General features: G+C 33.4%; 1 protein-coding gene across 1 annotated transcript; it reads left to right on the top strand.

The window, feature by feature from the left end:
* Positions 1-4,060: 4,060 nt before the first annotated feature.
* Positions 4,061-25,103, top strand: LOC118265530 (sodium-dependent nutrient amino acid transporter 1). The gene is made up of 10 exons (XM_035578451.2): positions 4,061-4,227; positions 15,692-15,935; positions 17,105-17,247; positions 17,944-17,984; positions 18,528-18,620; positions 19,902-20,165; positions 20,999-21,206; positions 22,471-22,687; positions 23,359-23,615; positions 24,486-25,103. Exons 1-10 carry the CDS (start codon positions 4,144-4,146, stop codon positions 24,948-24,950), a joined length of 2,016 nt encoding a protein of 671 aa, XP_035434344.2. The 5' UTR covers positions 4,061-4,143; the 3' UTR covers positions 24,951-25,103.
* Positions 25,104-25,343: the final 240 nt, after the last annotated feature.

The raw sequence follows: 25,343 nt of genomic DNA, 5'->3' as shown, positions 1-25,343 counted from the left end.
TTGGTTTCAAGAGTAAGCGCCCCGGTAAGGTAAATATACTGAGTTTTTCATTCACTGGCAGCTCTTTTGTTATTTATGCAATATCAAGTCTTACTATTGAGTTAGCTAATACTCAGTATAAGCATATGAAATGTGCAACTATGCGATTTCTATTAGGTATTGATAGCAATACTCATTTTCGCTGAAATAGCAAATATTTTAGCAATACTTATCTTTGTCTTTATCTGTAATTAAAATATGATTAATCACGTTTTCTTACGTGCTAAATATGTCGCGTGTCTGTCTTAGATAAATTATCTATAAACATAGTAACTAATTTCTTAAGAAGTAAAGATTAGATAGATGGTTTGTTTGTATTGATTAGGATATAAAATTATTGAATTGGTTTGAAAACTCTCTTCATCAATGGAAATGTTTATTTAATGAGATAGGGAGCTACTGAGAAAATGGGTGTCATAATGATTAAGTCAAAGTCAAAGCATTTATTTCAATCAATCCTTAATTAGGTAATTCTGTAACAATTAAAATGTTCGTCCGTCTGTCTGTCAATGAAGCTAGGTTAACCCGTGGTATTCCGGAAAGCAGATCTACGCGAGACACAATATGTTTTCTATTATTTCTCAAATACCGACAGATAAGACATTAATAAGACGCGTAGCAGCGCCTACATATATGGACATTGGACTTTCGCAACACTAGAGGAGTCACAGTTGCTGTCTTACATTTCTCCAAAAATTAGGAACTATTTGAAAATATATATTTTCTAAGGCTCATGCGAGTAAAGCCGTTAGAGTAAAGCTAGTTATAATAAAATCTTAGTAGAATCTAGGACAAGAAAGACGAGTCACTAAACTTGTTTTAAAACAATACAATACAAAGCAATTTGCCAGTGTCAATGTCTTTAACATAATGTATAGTTACGAGAGAATAATAATTCTATTACGTCATTCACTTGGGGGTCAAAGGCCTTTCATATAAAAATCTGGTAATATCTCGTTGATAAGGATGATTATTGATAATAAGGAGGAAAAAGTCCTACTAATATATTATGTTATTTATACCTGTCTAATATAATATGTTCTTGATTCAATAAAAATAATAAACGAACACATCGTTTTAGAATCATATCACACTTAATAATTATAAATGTGAAAGTTTGTTTGTTTGGATGTTTGTCCGTGAATCACGCTGAAACTACTCAACGAATTTTGATGAAATTTGGTATACAGACAGAGTATGAGTTGACTTGTTTTATAGGATACTAGCAAAGCCGCTGGCTGAAGCTAGTAATACAATAAAAATAATAGTAAATCCGAATTCTTTAATCAAGTTTGTCTACAAATCAGTTGGCATTTAATAAAATTATCATGACATTTATTACATATTGTTTCTCTTTAAATTAAAATTCTAATTACATGCACATTCAAAATTATGAATAAAAATTAAATTATTAATTTTCAAAGCACTAATTACAAAGATTCTGTTTTTACACGCCGGTCAATGTTCCCACAAATTATACTCGTAATGACTAACGTCAACCTTTGCAAATATGTTAGAAAAACTTTGAATAAGAATTCAAAATGTGTTTATTATTAACTAGCAGCCTTTAATGTTTTTTTTTGCTTCAGTTTTGAATAAATTCAACGAGAAGATTTTGCAAAAATAATGATTTAACTATTCATGTTTTTTTTTATTAAAGTATGTCTGAGCGGTTTGAAAATAAATTTTCATTTATTTATTAATACAAATTCATATTCTCTCTAACTTAATTTAATTCATTACTTTTTTTATTATGGTTATTTTAGTGTCTACTATTGTTATTTGCACTCTTTTGTCACATTAAAACTGAAAAAAAATCACTCCTAAGATAGCGCAATTGAGAAGCATTTTTTACGATATAATTTAGATATATGTAATATTACGGTATATTTATTCCTAACCTTCTTAAATAATTTTATATGCAAATGACGATAACTCTACAATGTGCAAATCGTGCGTGTTATTGCAACATATTACTATTAAAAAAATACTAAAGCTATTTCAGAAATTCTTAATCAAAATACATATTAATAAACGTGAAATGTAGACCAAATTCCTACTCCATAGCAAAAAACATTTGCAGAACCTATTACAAATGCAGTAAGGTTGAGTTTTGCATAGCAACTACTGCATAAGGTTAAGACTGTAAAAATATAGCTACAACTATAGACAATTGCGTAAGGCTATCAGAAACCGGTATAACAATTATGTAATTGAAGAATACAATAACTATAAGATTACAGCGTTAAGCGGTTTACAAGGTCATAAACATGATCATCACAGTCTGATGCCTGGTGTGATGGCAACCATCAACTACCTATAGTATGATAGAACGATTGCATGCTTTGAAAGGAAACTGGTTTTGCAAACATAATTATCCAATCTGAAGGTGGAAAGGCTTAACCAAGAATGATGATAGGTTTAGCCAAAAACCTAGTATCATAATTTTTAGATTACTTAGTGGCAGTTGATCTATGGCTTATACCGACTGTTCAGCAAAAGGTCAAGAACCTTCATTTATTAATTATAACTTAAATCATTGAAGAATTGAAAAAAAAAGCATATAATATATCAGAACTAAATACAACTGCCAATAATTTTCAGAACGCTACGATTCCTCGAAAGTACCTATTTCGATACCTTTTTTTAAAGGAGGGAAAATCATCCAATGACTTCTCCTGTTTTGGGAGAGGCGAGAGAATGTCAGACTCTTACTGACTAAAAACCACCCGTTCCTTCTCCTGCACTTCGAGCCGAACTCCCGGTAAACACGCTAGGTAATCTGCAGCTCCGGCAAATTCAATACCTTAGATATACATTACATAGTTTCTGATTTACTGACATACGCGACGACCTAAAATAAAAGCGTATAAATGACTAGAATAAAAATGTTTTAATAAAAATGTTGATTTTAGTAAAATTGAAAGTATCGCTGACTAATTTTATAAGTTTATTCAAAATAATGTTTAGGAATTCTCAGACCAGCTTAAGAAGATTACTCTCACTTTATGTATATATTAGATAATATTCAAATTTGAATCTAAGAATAGATAACTGGAAATTTTAGTCTAGATTTATAGTCCGGAAGTAGACAGAAAGTTTCTAAACATTGCTAATTTAACAATATAAAGACCCTTTCAAGACATAGTGATGGTCAGTGACCATATCGATGGTAATTACTCCGTGTTTTTATTTTTAAGTCCGAAGTTAATTTCCATAACTGAGTAGTGTTGTGCGCAGTGTACCGTGGCTTGTTCTGACGTCCCTAGTGATGCGAGCAGTCGATGATTTAATTGAATTTATTTTATTCGTTGACTTTTATGAAAATGTTTTGTTTTATTATTTTTTGTCAACTGATGGATTTTTGTCATGCATTCATGTGCATTTCGATAAAATGTCATGTATGTATATTTTTAAAGTGTGACACAGAACTGTAGTTTTTATGTACGTTTTATTTAATTAAATCTATTTTATGAAATCTTTACTACTTTTTTTCATCTAATAACTTCTCCCGCCTTGGGCGAGGCGAAACAGAGTTTTAAACTCTTACTGACTAAAAACCACCCTGTTCCTGCTCCTGCTTTTCGAGCCGGAACCCCGGTAACCCACTAGACAATTCTACTTCGATAATTTGTACTCGTAGTACAACTTCCAAGGACAAGAACCATGCTTTGAGTAAGATTCTCTAGTTGAATGAGATTTTATTTACTTCTTCTGTTTAGAAATCACTTAAACACAAATGACAATAGGCTCTCGTTATTACTCGGGACCCATTATAGGTCTACTTCCGTTTACGTCCCCGAGAGGTAGGAAGTTTATATTAAAATATCCATTTATTGAAAAATATAACCTTTACAATAACTAATACAAGCCAATGTGTTAAGCCATGCCATTCAATTCCATCATACACATAACTTCAAACCGTGACCCATTAACACTAACAACACAATAAAAACAAACATTACTCACGAACATCGTTAAACAAAACTATCGATAACAGCGCATCACTCGAGCGCACCTTCCGACTCAGTTCAGTGTTACGTGCAAAGCGCATGCGCGCGATCGTGTTCTAAATTCAAACTAATAATTAAAATTAATTTTTATATGGCAGTTGTGAACCGACCGTGTGGTGATTTCCATTGTGCTAGAAGTAAATCATGCATGCAAAGGACTTCTAAACCTGGCTGGGTAATATCTTTTAGTACTGACCTTGTTTTTTTTTATGTTTACTTAGAATTTGTAATACAAGACTCAGGTTTACGCGAAGTTGTTAAAAAATGTTCGAAAAAAAATTGTGAGTGAATTTTTTTTTAAATCGTTTCTGGATCAAGGTTTCTGTCACAGCTGGTGGTTTGTTTTGAATTTTATTATACGTTTGTGATGTCTATCGGATGTAGAGACTGTGTTTATGGCTTGATACTTGTGTTGTGATGGTCATTTTCCATTGAAAATTGATAGTGTAGTGGATTTGTTTGCTGAGTCGTCCTCACTGGAAATTAGACCTTAACTTAAGGGCTATTATAAAATTAAAATTCCAAAGATGATATTGAAATTAAATACTACAGGACATGTTAGAAAGGTTACTGAATATGAAACTTTAAATTAAGGGCAATAAAATGAAATATCATGTGTTGCAATTTGTTAAGGTGTAGCTAGAATACGTTAAGAAAGTACATAGTAAAGTGTGTAAAAGTATTACGTTTTTACCTATGGCTTCATGCCTCGCTTCTTGAGAAACGGACATTAATCTTTAAGGTAGAGTATTTTTTAAAGAACACCATGCTAACCTTAAGTAAAAATAGTAAGCTGCAGACTACCTAACGGGTTTACCGGGGCTCCAGCTCGAAAAGCAGGAATAGGAACGGGGTGGTTTTAAGTCAGTAAGAGTCTGACACTCCCATTCTCCTTGCCTTGGACTGGAGAATTCATTAGATGATTTGTCCTCCTCGAAAAAAAGGATTAACCAACTCCTTAGAATAAGAATTTGTATGTGTAGTTAGGTAAGTAAATTCTATAAGCATAAATTAAATATAAGTATGCTCTAAATGAAAATAAAACAGATGTAATGTAATCTTATGGTTTGTTTCTGACTTCATGATAATGATCATCATATTCATTTTTAACAAATCATAGTTTATTCCAACGCTTCCAAGAATGTTTCTATTCATAAGGCACTATACAGTTTATTAATGGTATTCTATGGGATTTGAAATATTTTAATTATTCAAGTGACCTGTACTTATTTTTAGATTAGATTTTATTCTTATAGGTAATTGACCTTGACCAAATATTTGGCATATTAAAAAATGTCGGCATAATAAAAGAGTAAAGGAGAAGTAGATCATATTAAAAGGTTAATTTATTTTCTCTCTCTCTCTCTTTTCTCTTTACTCTTTAGTGAAATCGCAATCTTCTTCTCATTCTTTGCTTCGAAACTCAGACTAGGATCGTTATTAGGTTTCCTGTAAAATTCTGAGGTTATTGTACAAATTAAGTCTATAGTTTTGACTTTGTATTCAGATTTCGTGTAAATAGTTTACTACAAAAATAGGTTTTACTAATCTTGTATAACCAATATAATCTAAAATTATTTTGTGAAAAGAAGAAGAACTCCTTTTTTTTAGGGGGATAATTATCCAATGGCTTCTCCCACCTTGGGTTAGGACAGAGAGAGTGTCAGACTCTTACAGACTAAAAAGCGCCCAGTTCCTACTCCTGCTCTTCGAGATGGAGCCCCGGTTATCTGCTAAGTAGTCCACATCTCCAAAGAAGAACTTAAGCGAGTACAATATCTTTACTCAGGTAGAATTTTCATGAATAATAAATAAATTTTACTAGTAGCAGTCAATTTCGTTAAAGAGAATCTCGTGTTTTGGATTAACAATCTATTAAAATAAATTAGAACAGAATTTGAGTCCGAAACTAATCGTTTGACCCCGAAATAAATTCCCAAATGATACCGTAAATTCCAATAAATAAAATAATGTGAGGTTAATTAAAGATAGTTGTTATATTAATTACATTTTAATTCTTTTACTCTTTGTTTGTCCATGAACCTGAAATGATATTATTTTTGCTCAATGAACTTCAAATACTTAAATTTTTAACACAAATTATGATTTTACTCGTATATTCATAAACATTAATTTTTACTTAGAGCATTTTATTAGATCCAACAATCACACTGATCACACTAATATTATACCTAAATGTGAAAGTTTATTTATTTTAGCTTTAGATATTTGGATGTTTGACCGTCAATAACATAAAACTACTGAACGGATTTTGATGAAATTTCGTATACAGACAGGGCATGAGCTGACTTGGGTGATAGGATACTTTTATCGCACGGGAACGCGAGCGAAGTTACCAGAACCTAGTGAATACATAAAATAATTCACACAAACAATGACAAAATCCAAATTCATTCAAAAAGTCATTCCTTTTTTGCTACAGGAAAATAACAGTCGTTAATAGCTTGTGATGTCTTACAAGGAAGTCATTTTAAACAAAAACAAAAAAGTGATTTCATCCAAAGTGCTAACAATGACTACCTGATTACGTATATTGACTTATCTTGTATCTCATGAAGATTAGAATGTGATCATTACTGACCATTAGTCAGTGTTATGACACTACAAGAGGATGGTTTATAGTCGTATGTAACATTATGAATGAGGTGTACAAAATATGTATTCAGTATACTTTAGGTTATGTCATTGAATCGGTAATTCCTACTTTCGTACATTGGGCATAATTTAAAAAAACTATTGTTACTTTTTCTCTCGAACTTGAACTCGTAACAAAAATGATAAAAAATGTGAAACACCTCTTTCTCTAATTAGGTACTTATTGGCCCAAAATTATTCGAGGTGCCTACCTGCCTACCTACTATGCCTACTAGACGTTTACTGGGCCTCCGGCTCAAAAATCACGAGTAACAATGTGGTAGTTTTAGTCAGTTAGAATCTGACACTCCGTCTCACCTCGCGCAAGGCGGGAGAAGTTATTGAATGATTTTGCCCTTCAAAAAAAGGTTCAATTTCCGATTCCCAACCACCCTTAAATTCCTAACACCCAAAAGGCCGGCAACGTACAGTTTCGGGTGTCCATGAACGACAGCAATTGCTTACCATCAAGTGATCCGTCTGCTCGTTTAGTGGTTTAGTATACCATATAAAAAATTACATTTTTAAACACTTCTTTAAAAAAAGTATTTACATTAAGCCTAATTTGTGTCTTAAATACAAGTTACTAACGTAATTCACAGTACAAAGAACTTCTTTGTACCAGATGTCTTATGCCTTGTGTCTCAATTCCGGATTCCCCAAGGTCTGTCATCTTAAGACCAAGGCCTGTTGATAACAATTTCATTTTGAACGCCATCAAAAATTCATTAGTCACCTCATAATTTAGCTTTTCCTGGATGTCTTTACTTAATTTTGGCCTTGGGTAGTCTTTATAGTCATGTTTTAGGTTTCCTATAATTAGTTATGGCGGTTTCAGTTTTACGTGTACATGTTTTTAATGATCACAATACAAGTACATGGTTGGCAATGGATTTTTAAAAAAAAGGTCTCGATACAGAGGATTTATATGGGTAGGAAAAAGTTTTGACATTACGTAGGTACAATTTATACTATTTTCAAGTAAAAAACTACTATCTCAATACTTGTTACTGGATTTGGTTTTTCTGTTAGTCTTAAGCACATAGTATACTATATTATTGAGACATAATTTATAAATATATAGGTACTACTATATATTGTATACTTAAATATCTCAAATTGGTAATGTATGTAATGAACAAAAAAATCGATCTAAAGAATATTTTAAAATCTCTATAATATCTAATATCTGTATACCTACTAATTTTACGATCATGGTAAAACGTCGGTAACATCATTGACGTCATTTATTTTGCTTATAGTACCTACCATTTTATATTTATTCGCTATTCACGATTTTTTGCAATGTCAGACAAATGATTTGTTATGGTAAATTAAGTAGTAGGTAACATCTATTGTTTTAATAGCGCTAGTTTAATTACAAATCTAGATATTTTTCATCATGCAATTGCAATCATGCCTACCGAGTCAAAATTATCTTTAGTTTTATTTCTAATACTTATAAAATGGAATCTATATAAATCAAAATGAATCGCCAAATTGTATGTACGTGCCAATCTTCGGAACTACTGGTTCAAATTGAATGATTCTTACAGTATTGGATAGCTCATTTATTGAGGAAAGATTTTGGCTACAAAACATTGCGCTACGATTAATAGGAGCCGAGCAGAGTGGGTAAAACGGCGCGGTAATAGCTAAAATTATCCGACAAACATGAGTGTAGAAATAATTATGTTCAAATTAAATATTTTAACAATTACAAACAATGTATGAATATGTACAAAAATACATTTTTAATAGCTGTTTACTTTTAATTAACAAAACTAAATCTTAAAATGCATAATACATATTGCATCTAAGAGATAAAAATCTTTCCCATAATTATAACTAGGTACATACTTAAGATATATGTATGTGTTTGTAATGTTATACATATACACGGTGTAACAAAATGGTGGTATACATATCAAGTGCACGGTTTCTAGATAACATTACAAACGATACGGGAGGGGTTTTTCAAACTCATGTTTTCGTGGAACGAAGTTATGAAATTTCCAAAACATACAATTCTAGAAACCATACATTTAAATTAGGTAGATACAGGTACTAGGCGATCAAATTTACAGAAGAAATGTTTCGTAATATTAGCGAGTGACCCCTGTAGCGTTGTGATACGTTTGTATGATTTAAAATCAAGAACCATGCGACACCAAGTATTTTGTAGAGATTCTATTCAACCTGTATTCTTCAGTGCTTCTTGATGTATATGGGTATTTTGTTACACGCTGTATAAATGTATATGTATATAAATAAATAAATAAGTAAGTAGGTATAATATGACAACTGACGTAGATATGTACACATTATGCGTTACGTAAGGTCCATAGGTGATCATTTATTGGTTTTTATTGACACTAGTGGGCATATTATTATGATATATTGCAGGAAATCACATGATACTTATGTTATAAAGTGTACTAGGAAAAAGTACTTGCAGTTATTCTAGTGATGGAGTGAATGAATCGCGCTTAATCACCCAAAACATAGAAAAATTATGTATTTTATTCCCAACAGAGAATTATATACATAATATTATATTTATAGTGTGTGTCATAAATATGAAAATAAGTAATCTTATTACGCCATTAAAGTATCTACTATACCTAATAAGCTTTAATTGGGTGTCGTCACACTGGTTAAAAATTTTGAATATAATAATATTATTTTCGTAAATAAAAATTATTCATAAAATACTTTAAAGACGATACAGCTACATGGCTTACTCACACTCATACCTAGTTCCTGCCCCTTCAATATCGAAACGCAGGAAGTCTTCGATCTCAATTTTAAAAGGTATGAGGTATAAAGACCGATAGGTAGATAAACAACTAAAGTATTAAAACTGGTGCCATATTTAGTAGGAGACAATATTATCCTTATACAGATGTAATGTAAGCATCTTACTATGCAAATTACTCTGAAGGTCTACAATGACGTCACACGTGCTAGTAGTAGGTAAGTAGGTATTATGAAAATAGCAATATTAAATATCTTGTGTAATAAGTATGTCTTATGTAAAAATCTACTTCAAAAAAAGTGTTTATACCTCTGTATTTTTTTCCAATTTATATTAATTTCTAAGAATATTTAGACACCTCTGACAAACGATGAAGGTCAAACATCTTGAAAAAACCTAGGCTTATGATTTCTATTTATAATTTTGAAATCGCCACCGTGCATTGAGCAAGCGGGTTGGTGCTCAAACCTTCTCCATGGGAGAAGAGACCTTTGGTCAGCAGTGGATACCTATAGGCTGTTAATTCGTTTGTACTAATACAATGGATTGTTTTCTATGTAGACAAACTATCATTGCATGGAACTATTTCCAGTAGGTATCGTTCACCCTGTATTATCTAACTATTGCTTTAGATTTAAGAACTCGTATAAAGTACTTACTCGAAACTTACGTGTCAATAATAAAGATTTTCTTTCTTTGATAAGTAAATAAACTAATAAATCAGTTTTATAGACTAAATTCAAAGCGAATATGATGATAATTATTATATAAGTCGATGTGCGTGAAAATATTGATACTGAAAGTAGTAAATCATTCTATACTAATGAGTGATTGTCGAAAGAGAATCGCGTGCGCAGTCAATTCACTCTCTAACCATTAGAGCATTACTTTTCATTTCCTAACGATTCGAGTGAATTAAATGAAACGTATAATTATAATTTATTACTGTTTAATATGTAATCAATATCTTATTTTACAAAATAGTATTTCTAATAATTTCGACTAAGGCTCTTTTAATTGAGTATTATCTGAGTATAGAAAATCATCCAATGACTTCTCCCGCATGAACGAGTCGAGTGGGAGTATCAGACTCTTACTGATTAAAATCCATCCCATTCCTACTACTGATTTGCACTGGAGCCCTGGTAAGCCTTCTAGGCTGTACGCAGTTCCGCATCAGGCATCAGCCCTGCTGGGGCCCATCTGTAGTGGTCTCTTTGAGAAAAAAAAGTCATGATAATTTGTGTATTTTTATACACATACAAGTAGTTACTTTTACTTTAAATGTATACTAGTTAGTAGTTATAGTTAAAAAAATATTTTCAAAATAGTACTGTCGCTACAAAAGGTTGTTATGATTCGAAGAAAATGCATAGTGTTGCACACCAACGTCAGGAGTTTAATAACATTGGGACAATGGCGTTCCAACTAATTTATGTGTCTATTGTAATCTGTGTACTGCTTCTGTGTAATTATAACTAATAGTTTTATGTGTATATAACATAGCTGCAGTGTTTACAAAGTCTTTCATTCGGTTAAAATACTTTATTGCCGTTGCAGTTACTGTCTAAGGTTTTTTTAAAAGGGCGAAAATTAGTCAATGACTTCTCCTACCTTGGGGGAGACGAGAAGAGTGTCAAACTCTTACTAACTAAAAACCATCCCGTTCCTACTGCTACTTTTCGAGCCGGAACTCCGGTAACCCACTCGGCAGTCCACAGCACCGTGTTCTCATTAGCCATTCTGGGCTCCATCTGTGGTAGTCCGATGGCTCTTTGAGGTTCTAGGCTCTAGTCTAAGACTAAAGGTGCGATTTTTAAGTCAACCAATGCCAATATACATGTTAAAACAAATAAGATTAGATTTTTTGTATATTTGCATTAAGTATGTTACGGTCTCCGATATTACTACATCGATTTATAAAGTTCTTTCACCATTATATACCCTGATATTTGGGCAGTTAATAGTTAGCCACAGAATGTTTTGAAAATTAAGATCAAGTAAAATAAATTCTAACAGATTATCATGCGAATAATAAGCGAGATCACAAAATGAAACTATGAAGAGTAATTAACGTTATTATTTACGTGTAAACTGTAAAGTTCATTAGCTCTTGACCGCGACCGCGAGCGCCAACCGCTGGCTGCTAGCGGTCGCTTAATACGTAGCTATTGTTTGTATCGTTTTCAAACAATTGTTTGTTATGACCGAGCTTGTAATACATGGTGTTTGAAGAATATTTGGAATTTTTGGAATATGAAGTGTGGTTGGTTTATCGATGTATTTAAGTTGGAAGTTAGTGAGTGTGACTGTTTCAGTAAGTGTACAGTGGCCTTAACTACTTCTTTAATTCAATTTTTGTATTCTACTGCCTTCCTAACTCAAATCCGATGTATTTAATTCCCGATGATTTTGGGATATTTACTTTTTTCGGGATCTTCTTAATGATAGACAATGCAGTCAATTATCTATATATAATTTGTGCTGAATTTCAACATTTTTAATGTACACAATTACAAGGATTATTTTTATAAATTTAAAGTTTATGTAATTTTTATTTTGATTTATCGGGCAGGGAAAATCTAAATATTAAATTAATAAATAAATTAATATTATCACATAATATAATACATGATTATTGTGAAATTTTGCGCTAGGTAAAAAAATAACGGATCTACATTTTTGACTAAACCGTTATGAAATGGCAGGATGCAAACATATCATTAACATTTTTGTATAATAATTATATTATAATTTAAAATATATAACTTGTTCAGTATTTCTAAATAACAAATTGCTCGAATGAATTATTTATGGTTGCAAAAACTGAGCAATTTCTTATTGGATTCTCCAATTTTCGAAATTTTTGGTAATTTATCAGACTGAAGTAAGATTCGTTCTAGTTGCAATAAGCATAAAATAGACTTAGCTACCCCAAATGTACTTAAAAGTATTGTAATGACAGTATAAGTGTACTGCTGAATATTCTCCTACTTCAAAATATTTACTATCTATTAGTAAAAAACAATTTGTTAATTTCTAAAATTAAAAACGAGGTATATAAAGCCCCATCGTTGGCCACATCATCGCTTACCACCAGGCGAGATAGTAGCCAAGCGCCATTCTATTAAGTCCATAAAAATTAAAAAAGACGTTCGATCGTCAAAAAATCATATTTATTTATTAGTTTATGTACAACAATTGGACAGAAAACAAAAGAACATTATATATAGACAGGAGCTAGGTAGAAAGGTCTTGATTATTTGTTGTGACCAAAACCTTTACACTTACATTCTATTCTTTATACATTTCAACGTTCGTTTAAGTCTTTGACTGCCAATAGAAAACTGTTGAAAGCAAATCCTCCGCTAACGTCGGTCACCGGTGACTACCACGGCGTTCAATGTGTTAATGAGTCCAAGAACAATAAACAAGGAAACTAAACACACACTGTAAGGCCCTACACTTTCAAAACAAAACAAAAACAAATTACGTAACATCACTTGTCCATGATCTAAAATACTCAATCACTTGTCATCACGGAACTATGATGAAATCTAAGACGTATAGCACTGATGAGCAAAATTGGTTCTAAAATCTACATAGAATAAAGTTTCAATTTGTTTGACACTAGTGACAATGTCAATGATAGTGTTAAATAGTTGGCACTATAATGTTACAGACAGACTGACTGATCTGAACCACTGAACTGGAGAGCCGGGGCTGTGACGTAATACTCGTAGTGTCGTTACAAAAAGGCTCTAAATGTTGCTAAACTTAAATGGTAAATGGGCTAAAAAATTAAAGAATACCTTTTTTATTTTTATTATGGTATAAGCCGGTAATCGAGCAGACGGATTACCTGTTGGTAAGCAATCGCTACTGCCCATGGACACCCGTAAGACCAGAGGCTTTACAAGTGCGGTACTGGCCTTTTGGGGGTTAGGAATATAAGGGTTGTTGGGGAATTGGGGATTAGGATGATAAACAACTTATTCACTAGGGCCTTGAAGACTACCTTCAGGGAACACAGACTCCGGCAAATAATTCCACACCCTATCAGTTCTCACAAGCTTGAAGCAAAGTGTTTCGTATGAGCAGGGAGCAGGTGGGATATCTACCATGAAGTGATGACTTTTCGCCGATTGTCTTGTGATACGGTGATGGAAAGGGCTAGGGGGAATCAAGTTCACTATATTAATTAAAAGTCTAAAGTCTGTTTTTTAAACAAGCCTTATGAAGAATATTTCTTTACACAAGTCTAATCTATTAAGCGTTGTTCCAGTGTATGGCAAAACCTCATAAACCTATGTCATAAATGCAATTTTCCTTTCAGGCTCGACGTAAACTGAATGAGCCTGTTGTATTTTTTCCTAATAAACTTAGAAAGCAAGTGAATGTAATTTAAAAAAGCAACTACCTACTTTTATTTGAGACTGTTCTACACCGTGTCATTAAGAAAGTCAATCAAAGTCCCTTTGGACAATGATAAGTAGGTTTATCAGTAACTGGAAAAGTAAAGCATGCCCTTTAAACTCATTCAGTAGCAAATTGACACAAGTAGAGCGTTGCGCCGAGTGCAAAGAGTTTCATTTTCGAATCAACCTAACTGTTCTCATGTTTTAGAGAACATTTGCCGTGTTAAACAAAGAAATAAAAAATCTAATCTCAAAACGCTTGGTGGTCTTTAGCTTTTTAGCTACTTCATGAACGTCAATCAAATAATATTAGGGACAATAATTTTGAAAGTGTTTTAATCAAGAAAGCCAAGATGTTTTGTTTTTTTTTAGAAACTGATACTAATATGTAAAGACAAGACGTAAAGAGTGAATTAATTAATGACTGCACGGTTGGTGCGGGGGCTGGGCAACTGGCTGCCGCGCAACGGGTAGCGGGTTCGATTCCCGCACGGAGCAACTCTTTGTGTGATCCACAAATTGTTGTTTCGGGTCTGGGTGTCATGTGTATGTGAACTTGTATGTTTGTAAACGCACCCACGACACAGGAGAAAATCCTAGTGTGGGGCAACGTTTTTTTTTAAAAAAAGAGAAAAAGAGAATTAATTAGATACGAGGCGAGAAGTAATTGATAATATCAATATTATATAGATTTGGCTTAAGTTTGATTATAAACCAGTTGGTTTATAATACTGATAAAAAAAGAACACAAAAACATCACAAGAGTAAATAAAAGCTTAAAAAAGGGAACCGCCTTCAATTTTATTTAGCGACTCATTTTTTCAATGCAGCTAATATACCTAAAATCTTTTCCTAAGTCTGAAAAATACTATGCTGAAAAACGTATCAAAATCAGCAACATACAAACACACATACATCCAGGTCAAACTGAGAACCGATTTAAAAAATAAGGTAATTTTTTAAATCGTTTAGAGCATTGAAATCTATACGCACGTTTCAATAATACAAATAGCGACACTCCGAAACAAGCTAGTAGGCGTAAACCGTAGAACCATTCATATTAAAGTAACAAGACGGAATATGTATCTTAAGTAAATAATTTAAGACTGCGTACCTAAGCCTCTTACCATTACAATGGCATTTGACTAATTAAAAAGACATGCCTGTTAGAGATGTCAAAGAGATTTGTTCCGCTCTAATTAGAGGCATGCGCTAACTAAGTAGGGAAGTTCAATTATTATCACAATGTTAAGAACTTGCTACTAATGTGTTGTAAGGTTTCATAATGTAAAATACATTTAATGTATAATGGGGTACATGGCTCATTTTGACTTTAATGACCGCCTTGTAGATTATTTTAAAATATTAGATACGTATTTTTTATCTTCGTATGGAAACTAATATTTTCGAATATATTAACGATTTGAAATATCACATGACATCACTTCGAGGTACATTTTAAACGTAGAAATGACGTACCTATTTGCATACCCCGTCACCAAAAAGTATGTTAACTGACAATACCTACGCAAGCTGCAGATTCTTTGATGTATTTCACAATAGTCTAGTCTTGTTCTTTGACCCTGAAAAAAACATGATCGATCTCAACAACTTCTAGCTTACCTGGAAAACACCGAATTTATTGAATGTCTCTTAGGTATCTAGGAAGGATTAGCAAAAATGCCCATTGTGTTATTATCTGACTCACAATTTTAGCGTAATTGAAGGACAAACATTCAAACCGCCAAACTTTCACATTTATAATATATTAGTGTAATTACTAACCTTTTCCATACATTTTGTTTCAGACTCTAAAATCAACATGCGAGTTCGTAAAAACACAGCTATGCACCATAGCAATTTCTCTGACGCTGTTCAACTCAGTTCGGCTTCCGAAAGAGGCGTTCAGACATGGAGCAGTTCCTTACCTGGTGATCTACTCCTTCTGGCTGTTGGCTGCAGGACTACCGACGACGCTGCTACAACTTGCCATGGGTCAGCTAAGTCATCAAGATCCTATTGGAGTGTGGAGGGCAGTGCCCATATTGAGAGGTAAGATTTATGAACAAACGTTGTGTTAAAGTTTTAATAAACAATATGTCGGAGGAACATAAATGTTGCCTTTGTGCACTTCAAGGCTAAAGTGATAGAACCAAGGAAACCAAAATTAAAAGATTTAACTTTGTCCAAATGCATTTTGGCATACTACACAGCGATTGTGTGTCACTGCACAGTGTGCTAAAGTTTCAATACAGATTAAATAATTTAAGGTTGACTGTTAGAGAATGCCAAATTGGCATTAAGTCCACCATTGTAAAATGTACATAAAGTGTGAAAACAAAACAAATTGAACTAAAATTTAAAACTTTTACAACAAAAAAACCATACACTGTAATGTAGTAAGAAAATAAATTTAAAGAAAAAATCGTTAAACTCGTTTCTTAAAGACAAAATAAATTGATTCACACAATACTAAATTATGTTTTAACCTTCCATAATAAACCTGCCAAGCCTTATCCAGAGTCTTGTATGTAATGTATGCAGTGTAAATATGTACTCGGTACATAAGCCTGATGTTAAGCCTACAGGTAGATAAAACTCAGCTCCCTTGTACAGAGCTGCAAGCCGATTATAATGTTACCAAACATAGGTACCAAAGTACGAATGTATTTTACGTATACATAATATTATTAAGTCAAGTCTAAGTACTTGTGTACTACAATAATATGGTCTTTGTGTATCATAATAATGCAACGTGACGCCTTTTATCCCCGAAGGGGTATGCAGAGGTGTACATTACGGCACGTAATGCCACTATACAATGTACATCCACTTTTCAATATTTGTGTCATACAAGTCCCGTGTAATAGGTGAGCCTATTGCTATACTGGCCACAATTCTACTCTTCTGACTCCGTGCTACAACAGAGAAAGTTTCGATAAACCGCAAAAAGCTGCAAGACCGGGAAATCGAACCAACGAAGCAATCAAAATTGATGGTTTTTATAAATATGTTTAATGTAATAATGCATGTCTATTTCCAGAAGGTACAGCATGACTTTCTATGATATTTGTAGAAATATCATGCAAAATCTCCTACAAAAAAATATTTAGTTTTCCCAAATTCATAGCTAACCTTTTACCTTAAAAAAAAAAACATAAAAGATTGTCCTACAATAAATCAACTTTTAACACTCATAAATCCGTGTAATATTTTTTCAGGTGTCGGCCATTTAAAAGTGCTGACGTCATACGTATGCTGTGTATACTACATGATGTATGTAGCTCTGTCATTTGCCTACCTCCTGTGGATAGGCAAGGGGTCCTTCCCTTTAAAGGATTGCACTAAACTGCACATAACGCCGGTAAGCCGCTTTGTATTTCATTGTACTGTAAAGTGAGGGGTATTTTAATAACTGCAGGATAAAATTTTAATATGGAAAATGTAAAATGCTGGCTGTGAAAGTCTTTGTGTGAATAGAAAGATCGGTTTGTTAATCCTGTCTTTTTACCGGATTTTGGTTTACTTTTGTCTGGTTATTATTGTAATGTTAATAATTTAACATAATTATTATATTAGGGTGTGTGCTATACTACGTTTCTGTGGATGCGTTTCGCTTCCACTAATCGTATTCATTGATACGCATAGCTTAGCACAAACTGTAAACGGACTCAGCTAAGCTGGTGGTTTTTATATGGAAAGATGCGTGCTATGGATACGTACTATGGATTTCTTTTTAGCTTAGCATTATTCTAGCTTAGTATCAGTGGGAATCGTCACAAAGTTTCACAGCTTAGCCATAATATTTCGTGGCATAGCTACATAGCACATCTTTGGTGAAAAATCATCCTTAAGTTGTGAGCATTTGAGATTTTTGCGGTCCTACTATTCTCCTACATTGGTGATTGCCATTGCTTTATAATCTACAATTTACTTTACAGACATTTCTGAAACTATCAAACAAAAAATTATCCCTAACATGTATGGTTCATTAGTGAGAATTAAATGCATGGTTGAAGTAGGTACTTACAGGTAATTATTATTTCATTTTATGTTCCAGAATGGATATGAAAATAAAATGAACGCAACCGAGTGTTTCAGGTAGGTAATACAACTACATATTTTAAAACAAAAACCATTTTCTGTAACATTTTTTCTTTTGTTTCTATAGAATATTTTACATTTCTGTTACGGCTTACATTACATTTACTAGTGATAATTATTTATGCAACTATATTTGTATAAATATTTTTATTTCACTATGTAAAACAAAAATGTGGTGGTTCTTTCTCAACTAATTTTTAAAAGGATTTTGACGCCCTCTCTCTCCTCTGTTATTGCTTGTGTCCATCAAGAATGATACAAGTTGCTTACCATCCTTTGATCCATTTTGTCATTTGTGTGAATCCCAATCCTCTTTTGATTAAAAAATAAAGTGAACAAGACTATTACAATAACTGTAAGACCTTCAACGCGCTTGTAACGCCTCTGGTGTTTCAGGTGCTCATAGGCGGCGGCGATTGCTTACCATCAGGTGATCCGTCTGCTCGTTTACCGAATTATACCATAAAAACCTCTTAACACTACATTAACTTTATTGCAATAAAATACAATTATTAAAAACGATCTAATAAAATGTTCCAGTTCAACATTTTTGGCGCCATTCACAGAGTATCCGCAGTATCTCGGCATAATGGCGGTCTTAATATTTCTCCTATGGTTCTTCGTGCCCGTTCTGTAAGTAATAAGAGTGTTAACATTGATATTATTACTTTATTCCGCTCTTTTTGAAGGAAGATTTTTAGTCAATGTCTAAATTGTTGCACCAATGTTGAAAAATATTGTTCTTTGAATTGACTGATCTGATTTGAGGCTGATAGGAATACGTTGTTCAGGGCTTTGAAGTTGAACAAAAACGATATAAGTACATTCCGCAATTAGTAAATAAGCCGGGTAGCGATGATGCAAGAAAGTTGTTCAGCTTCAGATCAATTGATTCAGTTGGTTTGATGTATAACTACACTGTTTTAGGGTACGATGGGACTGACATACGCTGTGCGGTATAAAAGTCCCTAAAAATTCATTAGAATAATAAAAATGTCGAAAAAGATAAGAAGATTCGATAAAACTTTAGTGAAAATGTAATAAAAAAAATAATAACCTGAGCCAAAAGAGCAGCATACTAAAATGAATAAATCATAAACTAAAAATATGATAATCTTTGAGAATACTATACTATTGAACGTCTTGTGCAATGAGTTGTTCACGCTTTCTGTACTACACAGTTCAGTGTAAAATCCTTTATACCTATTGATCATAATTTCAATATAAACATTACTTGGAAAATTAAATGTTCCTGGGACATGATTTCCATGTAGAAATCTATCTACATGAATAACCTATTTCCAATAATGGAGTCTATGTACCATACATACCTACTCATGTAGTATGGAACTGAAATACCTGAATAGTGCATATGGTATCTGAATTTCACGGAACTGACAAAGCAGACCTGAGAACAATGAGGATTTGAAACCTTTCAGCGAAATAGGTGATGGGTGCGGATTGTTTCAACCAATTTAGTTAAGCTGACTGCAATTTCTATGTTAGGTATAGGAATTAGGTTTTGTCAAACGTCACATATGTTAGGTACTAAAGGGTCTATTGATTTTTTAATCAGACAGAAATGAGTAATTTCTGCCATTTTAGAGATCTACATATTATAATGTTTAGTCCATACAATGTCCACATAAAATCATAGTCCCAATTTAAGACAGACAATTGTCCTTATGGATTAGGATTTGAAATCAGATTGCATAAAAAAATTTTATAGTTTAAAAAGACAAATAGGACCAGTCCTATTTATCTCACATGTACCAACATATTTAACATTTTTTTTTCTAACTCAGGTTATTGTAATTGACCATCTTCTTCAGCGTTTTAAATAGTTTTATCGTACTTTACTTAACTTGATCCCTAAATATAAGTTATACAAAACATTTCTTTTTTAATTTTCAGATTATACCGCCTTCACAAAACACTAAAAACGACACTAGGAAGCATAACTATTATCATAGTTGTTATCGCCATATTACTCTCTACATTTCTGGCTAAGACCGCGGTACTTGATTCGATGTTCGAGTCGTGCGTGCAATGGTCTTCGCTCTCCGAGCCCTACATTTGGCACAGCGCATTGGTGCAAGCTTTAATGTCTACACAAATTGTTAGTGGATATCTGACCAGTGCTGGTGGCACCATCTACAGACACTCCGATGTTCGGTGGTAAGCTAATTGTAGTAAATTTATTTTAATAAAGCAGCAGCAACGTCACGCCTTTACCCCCGAAATGGTAGGCAGAGGTGCTTATTACGACACGCCGCTATACAATGTACGCCCACTTTTCACCATTTGTGTTACAAGTCCCGTGTAATAGGGGGTGAGCCTGTTGGCATATATAAATTTACTTTAATAATTACGTGGAAATGTTGCTTGTTTACTTCTAATTGATTTTCTGATTATATTGCCTCGTTGTTTCGATACGAAGGAAGAGCAAAGTGTAATTAGGGTTTTCGATTTCTACTCTAGGTTTAAATACGAATACCAATAAACAATTATTATGCGTAGGAGAACCTATCAACCGTTCGCAGAAACATAATTATTGTTTTCTGTCTTACATTTTCGAAATAACATAGTTATTGTCCTGTTTTACATTTTATAAATCGAACTTTTTCTATGTGAAGTGTGTTTATAAAATTAAATATGAATCACTAATTGTATTTTTAAAGTGCAAATCTCGAAAACAGCGGAATCAATTTCGCACACATTCAATTTCAATGTACACCCACTTTTCACAATGAATGCTGTAAGTCCCATGTAATAACCATATACTGGGCACATTTCCTGGCTCTGTACTACAATTCAGAAATTTTAAAAAATACTTGTGCGACCCGAAAATCGTTCCAGAGACCCCTTGCCCGACAGTCGCACTTACACTTACAAACTGGGCCGACGAGTCAGTCATTTATTGTATCATACACCTTTAGTATCATGAATAAACGTTTCTGTAACGGTTGCTTCAATAAAGGATACTAATCTTCCTTTTAATCTTTTTTCAGGACATCAGCCCTACTTATAATGACCAACATATTCGCTGGTTGGCTCTGGGTACTTCTCTGGGAGTCCATTGGTGGGACTGGCAGAAAGGACACGAGTTTCATATCAATTCTAGTCTTAATATACCAATCTTCAGTCTCCGAGAGAAGAAATAAGGAGTGGCCTCTACTCGCGTTTGGAGTCGTCTTTTGTTCTGGAATTATTAGTGTGGTAAGTAGTAATTTTTTTTTTATTCTTATGAGTTACCGGGGCTCCGGTTCAAAGCAGGAGTAGGAACGGGGTGGTTTTTAGTCAGTGAGAGTCTGACAATCTCTCTCGCCTCACCCAGGATGGGAGAAATCATTAGATGATAGCATTTTTTATTGTTATAATATTATTTATCACCCCGTAGACTGTATCAGAATGTGAAGCTGTAAAACCACAGCAAACAAAATAAGCTAAAATTTTTATCAAGATTTATAACATTTTTAATCAGTTTGAGATTGAACTTAACTCAGGAGATGACAAAAGTTAAATACATTTCATGTTTACTGATGTCAATCTGATGCAAATCAGTTAATATTTTAAGTGGCTATAAAATAAGGTCTAGATACATATACTTACTTAAATTATTACTCAAGTAGTTCTAATGTCTCTTTTTCAAGCTTCTTATTCTCTACAATTTGAACGTGATTTCAAAGATATTTTAATTCATCAGAAATTAATTGGTAACAATATCTTCGTAATTATAGCTCTTGGTCAAAGAAGAACTATAAATACGCTACAATATTATCTGGAATATAAAGTTTCACCAGAATAGATTAACCTTAGCCCAAAATATTAAGTTTAACACTGCGGTAAAATGGTAACTCGATCTCGGATCTAACAGTCTGTTCCTAACTCGTGGCTGTAACTTTAACATAATAAGTTGCTAGCAATTTCCAAGAATATTTTAGTGTTAAAATTACTTAAAAGTGTAATGAACACCGTCTTTTCATCTTTTTTTTTATATTTTAGAGTGTATCTACATTTTTTGTGAAGTCCATTTAATAATATGTCTATCTTAGTTACTGGTAAAGAAATACCTATAAAACTAACTAATTTAAAACCATAATGGATACTATAATAACAATTTATTTAAGTTATTGTGTTTTACGGCTTACTCGCGTAATTATTTGACGAGGAACTCGACTAGTTTCAAGCCATGCTAGAGGCTCATATTACTCGCGAAACTTATAGTATAAACAATATATTTTATTCTATGATACTATCCAGCAACATTTTTGAGACCACGGTCCACAATAAAAAAAAATATCAATCTAAAATATGATAATAATGAATTGTCATGTAAAATTAATATAATATGTAGAACAACAAAAGTGTCTGATATTACCTGGTCTAAGTACGAACACATTTTTGTTAGAACTTCAAGCCATTCTTTTTTATATAATATGTATGTATAATATATGTATTAAAGTATTTTAATTTTTTGCAGTTAATACTCCTATATCCAGTATACGACAAACTCCATCGGGTGACCGGAGACCACTGGAGGGTCTTCGCCTGTGCTACATCAGCTGTTGGCACTGCTCTCACAGTAGCAGTGCTAGCTCGAGGGTTGGAAATAGCCACCGTGTTGGACGAGCTGATGGTACCAGTTCTGACTGTATTCACGTCTGCTGTTGAAGTGGTCGGCTTCGTGTTTATTTATGGTGAGTACTTTTAGTCAACTTCTTGTTTTAATCAATTTATACAGCGACGGTATAAAAAAAACAATGCCCCACATTAGGATTTTCTCCTGTGTCGTGGGTGCGTTTACAAACATACAATTTCACATGCACATGACACCCAGACCCGAAATAGCAATTTGTGGATCACACAAAGAGTTACTCCGTGCGGGAATCGAACCCGCTACACATTGCACGGCAGCCAGTTGCCCAGCCACTGCGCCAACCACAGTACAGTCATGTTTATGCAGTCATGTATATCTTCATTATGTATTGTTATGTTTACAAATATTTAATTTCACATGACACCCTGATTTGGTAAAACAGTTTCTGCATCATACCAAGAATTGCTCCGTGCGGGAATCAAACCCGCGATGCGTTGCACATCATCTTGCCTATTACTTTATTTACGAGATAAGGAAAATATAATCGAAGTTTGTTTCAGGACAATATATATGGTAACTTAAAATCTTCTTATAAGTTTTTAAACTGACATAGTCACAAGTAATATCATTAGAACTTAAAACAGGGATTCATTCGTGATCATAGCGCTTGCAACAGTACCGAAATATTGTAAACTCATAAAAACTAATAAACATGACAAATATCCCGTTTTAAGTTCTAATGATATTAAAATCTTTTTGTTTACATTACAGGCTGGTGTTATCTCACAGTGGACATAGAATTCCTGACAGGTACTAAGCTACCTTACTTCTGGATAGCCACATGGTGTTTAACTCCAGTTCTTATCATCGGAGTCTCGGGCTGGTGGCTCCGGGCCCTGCTTCGGATCTCCTGGGGCAACGGCAGCACACTCTGGCCCTTATTAGCAGTATTTTTATTGATATTAGTTGTCATGGTGATATTGGCCGCTAGAGCTGTAGCCAAAGAAGAACAGTTTAATTTAGTTTCGGTGAGTAACTATGATTTTATTGTAACTTTCGTGAGACATACTAAATTAATTATTATGTTATCGGCTAACTCACGTAATGTTTTGACGAGGAACTCGACTAGTTTCAAGCCATGCTAGAGGCTCATATTCATGAGCAGCATTCTGCGACACACGACGCGGCGATTGTCGCGCTGCTACGCGTTACGTGAGTAAGCCGATAACATAATAATTAATTCGGTGAGTAACTGTTTATTGTTTTGAATTTTTTTTAATAGATGTATCTAGATATGACTCTGGGTAACTAACGTTGATATTGAAATTCATGTAGTAGAGCTTATATCTGTAGTTGTAGTATCTGTAATTGTAGTAATATCTACTTTTCGACTGCACGGTTATTGTGGTTGCTGAGCAACCGGCTGCCATGAAACGGATTGGATTCCTGCATGGAGTAACTCTTTTTGCGATCCAAAAATAGTTGTTTTGGATCTGGGTGTCATGTGAACTTATATGTTTGTAAACGCACCCACGATACAGGAGAAAATCCTAGTGTGAGGCAACGTTATTATAAAAAAGTTTTAGGTAATACAGTATGATTTTAAATGTAGCACTCAAAATTGAAAATCACTCCTCCGCTAAGAGTTCTAGAGGTAAAACAAGAAAAAATATCTTATCTTAACAAATACTTTTAAAAGTCGTGTTTTAATGGAATTATTTTTAGAAAAGTCTATTCTTTCCCTAATTCCGATGTAACCCTAATGGAATACTCTTTAGCTTTAAATAAACACCATTTAAAGATTAAATTTATAAAAATTAAAGTCAGTTCACTTAAATCAACAATCGTAATACGTACCTTATTCCCAGTTACTTAATAATCATTATCGTTTGTTACAGAAATTAATTTCGGCATTCCGTCCATCCAGACTATGGGGACCCGAAGAACCCATGGCGAGGTACGTGTGGATGTCGCAACGATACGTCAACGAAACTGTAAGCACAGACAACGATACAAACTCTGAACCGAATCACTACTCAAGTGTCATGTACACCAAAGATATAGACAACAAATATCAAGACGAACTATTCAAAAACGAGATATACCCAAGAAACTACAGCAACATATACAACCCAAATGACGATTACAACAATGATTATCTCTACAACGGAGGTATAAAATCTGTCTATAGCATCCACGCAATACCAAGAGGAAAGAAAAAATCTGTAGACGAAAATTACCGTTCGCCAAATATATGCCTTGCCAAAAGTAGATTAGGTGGACCCACAGATTGCAGTTGCAATAGACATTTTACATTAAACGTGCCTGATTTAAGAAGTAATGAAGTAACTACCAGTCTTTGAATACGTACAACGATATGTAACCTAGTCGAATTATTTATTTAAATTTATATGAACACTTGAACAAATATTTGTATGAGTAGCTTGTGATGGCAACAGATGTGACTAACACTGGAGTGATGTTATTATAATAAACGAAACCTTTTTAAATATTGTCTTGAGTTTTTCATTTACCTTTATGTTTTGGTCGTATTGTATTCTGTAACCTTAGTATGAGTTTGCTTTACGTTGAACGAGATCGAAACGAGAACGCGTTCGGCGCTTTGATTGGTTAGTACATTCGCGCCGGCCAATAATTTAAAGTGCCGAACGCAATCTTGTTTTGTTTTCGTTTAACATAAAGTAAACACGGGTGTAGTAATCTGCTGCTTACTATATGAAACTGCGTTCGATACC

This window comes from Spodoptera frugiperda, chromosome 28 (genome assembly GCF_023101765.2).
Source record: "Spodoptera frugiperda isolate SF20-4 chromosome 28, AGI-APGP_CSIRO_Sfru_2.0, whole genome shotgun sequence".
In the NCBI taxonomy this organism is placed as follows: Eukaryota; Metazoa; Arthropoda; class Insecta; order Lepidoptera; family Noctuidae; genus Spodoptera; species Spodoptera frugiperda.
This window is presented reverse-complemented; position numbering and strand designations above follow the sequence as displayed.

Coding starts and splice junctions, on each gene's coding strand:
- LOC118265530 (XM_035578451.2), top strand. CDS start 4,144: ATGGCAGTTGTGAACCGACCGTGTGGTGATTTCCATTGTGCTAGAAGT. Junction 15,936..17,104: donor GGCAGTGCCCATATTGAGAG/GTAAGATTTATG, acceptor ATATTTTTTCAG/GTGTCGGCCATTTAAAAGTG. Junction 22,688..23,358: donor CGGCTTCGTGTTTATTTATG/GTGAGTACTTTT, acceptor TTTACATTACAG/GCTGGTGTTATCTCACAGTG.